Source organism: Falco cherrug, chromosome 5 (assembly GCF_023634085.1).
Source record: "Falco cherrug isolate bFalChe1 chromosome 5, bFalChe1.pri, whole genome shotgun sequence".
Classification (NCBI taxonomy): Eukaryota; Metazoa; Chordata; class Aves; order Falconiformes; family Falconidae; genus Falco; species Falco cherrug.
This window is the reverse complement of record NC_073701.1, coordinates 83,278,576-83,284,575: the sequence shown is the minus strand read 5'-3', so window position 1 is coordinate 83,284,575 and position 6,000 is coordinate 83,278,576. Positions and strand designations below refer to the sequence as shown.

Here is a 6,000-nt window from a genome sequence, read left to right as displayed (position 1 = left end):
AGCAGATAGGAAGGCTTGCAGTCGATCGGCTCTGTGAGCAGGAAATGCTCACAAAAACTGGCAAGACTGTTCTGGACAGTTATGTGAGAAACCAGATTGCTCACCTTCTGGAAGATACCATGAAAAGTCAACAACTTTGAGAATTAAAAAGTATTTTGCTTGTGTTGACTGAGCTATTCCAACTCATACTAAATTGTCCCTAGGGCATTCCAGTTCTACCCTGTCTTTGTGCTCTGTCTTAACTATACGGGCCCTAAAACAGAGGATCAAACAGTGGCTTGTGAAAAGGAAGATGAAGGTTTTCTAATACATCTCTGAGAAGAGGAAAAAATGCAATTAAAGAGTTATATTCGGTGTTACGTAAAGATAACATGGAGAAGAGCAGCAACATGTAGGTGATTGGTTTTATTGCTTCCCTCAAAATTATTATTTTTGCCTCAGAAATCTGATTTCAGATTGAAGTGATGAACAAATTGCCTTACATTAGACAACAGCCTCTAACAGCATGTTCTGAGTTAAGGCAAATGGATTTAATTAATCACGCTATGTGTGTTCAGATTCAGAAGTGCATGTCTTGTGACATCTGTTTACATCTTACAATTTTGGTTGTGCTTCCTTATTTTTCTTTTATCAGAACTTGGTTTAACATAACTAACAATTCCCTTTTGTGTATTATCCCTAACATCTTGTTCTGATGGTGAAGATGCATCCGTGCCCTGTGCTGAACACGTGCGGAGTGACTGCTGCTGCCTAATGTAGTCACAAGGTGCAGAAACAGCTCAGAGCTTGGCAGCAGCAAAAAAGTATGCCAGAGGAATTTGCTTCCCAGCATGAAGAAATTCTCCATGGCTATTTTGATCTTGCATGAGACTTGTGAAATTGATTAAAGTCATGTCAGGTTCTGAAGTTATTATAATTTGCTCCTGACTTTTGATGGGTTTGATTTTTGGGATAGCACTGCTGCATGCAAAAGATAGCTGAACAATTCCATGTTTCAGTGGATACACTCCAAACATACAATTTTCTCACTCTCTTCCTTCTTGCTGGAATCTGCAATGGCTAGATTTACTGCAGATTTCAAAGCTGTCAACACCCAAATGTGTGACACCAGCTCTCAGTACATGTGAAAGAGCTAAGCTGAGGGACACGAGAATATGTAGCAGGGGAAGAAGATAGAAGTTCTGCAGAATACATTTTGTACAGTACAGAAAACTTTTCTATAAACTCCATTTTGAAGTTGAGCAACTCTGCTATCAGCCTGTGGTTATCAGGCAGTTAGAAAAGAGCAGGACAGGAGTTTGGACTTCATGACTCTCCCTTGTTACTAGAATGTTAGAGGGATCTGTCAGTGCTTATACTGTGGAGAGTTTTATGAGCTGCTTGAATCACGAACCTGAAAGTTATTAAAAAATACGTGTACCTCCCAGCTTCAAGCTAAGGAAATCCATGTTTTGAAAATTCTCAGTGTTGTTAGAGAGCAACCTCACCCAGCAGCCTGGCTGAATCCGGATAGCTGCAACTGAACCGGGAAGCGCAGCTGTTTGTATGCTCAGACTTTCCCTTGCAGCTGGCCAGTTCCGTGCACGCTGCCCTGGAGTCATGACGCAGCTCTGCTCTGCTGCTTCAGCCCTGCTGTTGTGCACGCTCACTGTGCTGTTCAAAACGTCTCTGTCAGGGGACCATGTGCCGATGCTGCTTTGGACAACTCAGAGGTAAGAAATCTAATAAAACGGTATCTCTGCTTATGCTGTGGCTGTGTGTGTGTGCAGAATATAGCGTATGTCATCAGTTCTGGTAAATAACCTCTGGGCAATAAAATTCCCCAATAAATAAATTTGCCTCTCAGCAATCAAACAACCTAACAGATGAATTTACCCATTTTTATTTATAATTTTAGTGTTCCAAGCTGGGCATTAAAAGTTAAATAAAATCCATGTTTTTCAAATCTGAAGTAGATATGCTTTATTCACCCTAAGGCAACCTTGAACTCCACTGCTGGAGACGTCATGACTTAAAGGCACAACATAAGACAGTCTCACAAAAAGGACCTGGCCAAAAACTCTCTGGGCAACCGTAATCCTTGCATTTCCTAACTCCTGAATCCTGACTTTTCACTTTAGTTTCTTTTCAGTGCAGGTTTTTTAATGGAATACACTGCTGTGCCTGTAGACATCAGTGTTAGAAACAACTGCAGAGTGTCAACAGATCCAAAGACACATGTGAACGCAGGGGTTTGCTATACTTATGAAATAAGACTTTGAACTGTCTTGAAAGAGCCAGATACAGACCTTTTCCCCAGGAATTTTATTCATGCAGACTTTAAGGTTTTTATATAGTTACTGAGGATTTCCAGAAATACAGCAGCTTGGGCAATGCAGTAGCTTCACGTGGGGTACTGGATATATAAAATCGTCAGAAGACTGTGTGCCACTTACTCATGAGGCTGTCTCTGCAGGGCATACACACTGGTTTTTGCCTAGGAAGTACTGCCCCAAAATACAGTAAGCCAATGTCATAGATTTGTAAGAAAAGGCTTCTGAGGGGCTTATGGGATCACAAGACTGGTAGGAAGGGCTAACGGCAAATCCTGTGCTGGGTGGGAAGGTGACAACAGATCTGCTGTGACCCTAGGTTTCCCTAAGGTGTGCTTTGGCCCGAGTACATCACTTGACTCTCCTCCTAATTCCTAAATCCTTTGTATTCTTAACCTAGTTTATCTAAATTTTAAACCCTCTTGTGGACAGTTCACCTCATACCCTCTGCAAGCACATATGTATTATACCTAATTTAACAGGCCTGATCTCAGCTGGGTATTTATTAATTTCTCTAATGAATAAAATAAAATAATTTTTAAAAAGCTAAACTAAAATGCTCTCCTATACCACAGATAGCTTTGGTGCACAGTTCAACCCTCACTTTTGCTGTAAGGATGAACAGAAGGGGCTGCAGTGATGGGGATTCCTGTTGGGTCCGTTTGCTGGCATGACCAAGCTGTGTGTGCCTGGGCAGGTGGAGTTTTGCTTCCAAACTCCTTTGGTCATCAATTCCTGTCAAGTCTGAATTAATGGGATTTCATTCTTTTGTATCTTTATTGCTTTGTTAATTCCCAGAGTGTTGTGGTTCGCTCTTCTGTAAACTGAGAAACGAACCAAACCAATGGCTTCTTGGGAGGTAATTATCCTCTCAGCTAGTTGCGGTGGATTCACTCTACTTTTCATGACGCCTCGAACCATTCTTCAACATGTTTGAGACACTGAATTATCTAGCTGTCACTAGGAAGAAAATTAGACTAAATTCTGCTCTCATTTATCCCAGTGTAAATCTCTTGTCTTTAGGTGACGTTATTAAGATTTAAATCTGAGAGCTAAATCTCGTTAATTTCCATCCACCACCCCACCCCCCCTTTTTTTTTTCTGTTGCTTCTTCGTGTGGTAATTTTAAGACAGCAATAGGAGGATTCAAAAATTTTATGAACATCAGGAATGAGATTAAGTTCATCAGAAGATCTTTCTCTGTGTATAGTGCCATATGCACAAACGTGCTACTTTTGGTTTTGGTTTTTTGGTTTTGGTTTGGTTTTTTTTTTTATGTGTTATGCTGTAATGTTGAGGGCCATGGAAAACAGATATGCAGGAGGTATTGATTGTGTTTCTTTCATACATATCCTGGACATTGTATTATTCCCAGCACTAATTAATTCCAGCTTTGACATATGTCTACCCATCTCTTAAGCATTTCCAGAAACTGAATCTGTGGTCCTTGAGGGGCCATAGCATATAGAAATCTTCAAATTTTTATAAAGTTTGATTCGGTAACTTTGACTTTTTTTTTTCCCCCTGAAAGAAATAAATGGATGTCTCAATGTCAAGGCTTTTTTTTAATATTCAGAATACTTAATTGATTCACCTCTTTATGACAGAGGTGGATGAGTACTAAGCCTCTGTATTTAAAAGCAAAGTAAATGTTGGAAAGAGTTGTTCTTAGGGTAGAAGTGGTCCTAAGAGTCTAAGAAAAGATCAGTGCTTCCTTTGACCTACTTCCTAGTTTATATAAACAACACACCTGTTGTCAATATGAGCAAAACGTTATCAGTTAATCCCATGTGGTCATAAAAGCAAACTTTCCACCAAGATGCAAGTAGCAGCTTGCTTTACTGCAGGTTGTTCAGGTTTACGCAAATGCAGAGCACGAAAATCAAGATAGTGACCTGACTGAACCAGTTTCATGTTTTCAGAAACAGAACATTTTCTGGAAGAAGTGTTCCTCCCACCATGACCTTTGCATTTTTGAAAGGTGAAGTTCTTGTGGGGCAGAAATTAGTTCTAGTGAAAGTCAATGAAGCAACTGAAAAGATTTATGTTATTTTATGAAATAAAGAAACAGTAACAGCAACTCCCTCCTGGTTGCTAACCATTAACTCTGTGACTTACATCTTGGTTCTCTGCAGTGTGTGATCTACAGGCTTACAAAATCTGGAGACTACTACTAAGAGTTTTAGGAAGGGTAACTTAGAAAGTGCAGCAATTACCAACGGATTTCTGTTCGCTTTGTGGAAACATGCCCCACCAATTTAAAAGTTCAGTGATTCGTTGTTCAACAGAAGCTGAAATTCACTGATCAATTCCATGACCATCTCCCAGGTTATCGGGTAGGATTGGATGTCGAATAGTTGAAGGATAATACATTTTGGTCTCCTTTAGAACTAGCCAGTGTTTGTAAAGCTGTGTCTCAGAACAAATATATTAGAGGAATGTAACACTTCAGAGTCTCTCTTTTAGGCGTTATTATTGCACTGTAATCGTGCTGTTAAAGATAATGTTAGGTGTCAGATACAGATGAAAGCTGCGACTGACAAACACATGCAGTGTACAAAGCATAAGGTGAGTGTGATATAAACCTTTACAGGGACATTAGAAAATCAAATAGCTCTTTCCTCTAGAAAGAAAAATGCAGATCTCTACTTTCAGAAAAATAAATGTTTTCTACCAAGCAACAATCTTTCTCCATTGAACTTCATAGAAAGATGAAATGGGAACAACTCAGTAAGTCACAGTGTCCTGCTTTTCACAAAGGAATAGTAATATATCAGTGGAGACTCTCTAGATAATTTTGGCCTGGAAAAACTGACCTTTATCTTATATTAGCCTTTAAACTAGTATCCCTTAGTTGCTTTTTGAAGCAGAAGAGATGGACAGGTTCCTCTTGCATATGATACACAGCAGAAACTTGATTTAGCCATTTTGAAATAATTTAATAATTTAATTCCCTCCACAGATTAGAGAGGGACCTTGAGGAGTTAAAATTTGCTTTTGCTGTTGCCCCCTCATGTGTTTGTTTCAGGAATGATTTTTGCCTACAGACACTGAAAATATATTACTACCTTCATTTATGCTATGCTTATATTGAGAAATTAATCCTTTTCTGGCAAATCCAGATTATAAGTAACTTTGAGAAGGTGTTAATGTCAAATAGCACATTTGCACGATTTCCTAAAATTGAAAGGAATTTACTGAAAAATCTGCAGGAAGTATGCGGAATATGAAAAGGATACAGTGGAACAGAAAAATGATTTAGCTGTACATTTAATGGACTTATATGGGGATATTGTGTGCTAACATGCATGCCAGTTTACTTCTGCTGTGTAGGAGTAAGTATAATTTCTTATACGGTAATCACAAGGTGACTCAAAGAGACAACTAACAAGACTAACTTGTAGGGAAGAGTTCAGAAGCCAGCTACAAAGCAAAAATGTAAGCTCAAAAGTTAGCATAATAGAAGTCCTGTTATCTTAGCAGCTGCCCTTCTGGTCCAGATACAAGGAACCTTGAAGTCTTTGCTTCCATCAAGAACAAGTGCTCAAATCCCAGTCCCACCTAGAAAGAACACTGGTCAGAGAAGAATCTGCATGCTTAAACTTGTCATGCCAGAGCACTTAGGGACAAGAAAGCAGCAAAATACCAAGCTAAGCTTTCTTTCCTCTCTTTAGTGCATTGTCTAACT

General features: G+C 39.3%; 1 protein-coding gene across 1 annotated transcript in view; it reads left to right on the top strand.

Annotated features, from left to right (window-relative positions):
- The first annotated feature begins 1,521 nt into the window (after positions 1-1,521).
- The window catches only part of LOC102051943 (V-type proton ATPase subunit S1), a 56,293-nt gene continuing 51,814 nt past the window's right edge, over positions 1,522-6,000 (top strand). The window contains exon 1 of the mRNA XM_005441799.4: positions 1,522-1,712. Within this exon, the coding sequence (XP_005441856.2) occupies positions 1,546-1,712 (167 nt within the window). The 5' untranslated portion in view covers positions 1,522-1,545. The remainder of the gene's footprint in view (positions 1,713-6,000) is intronic.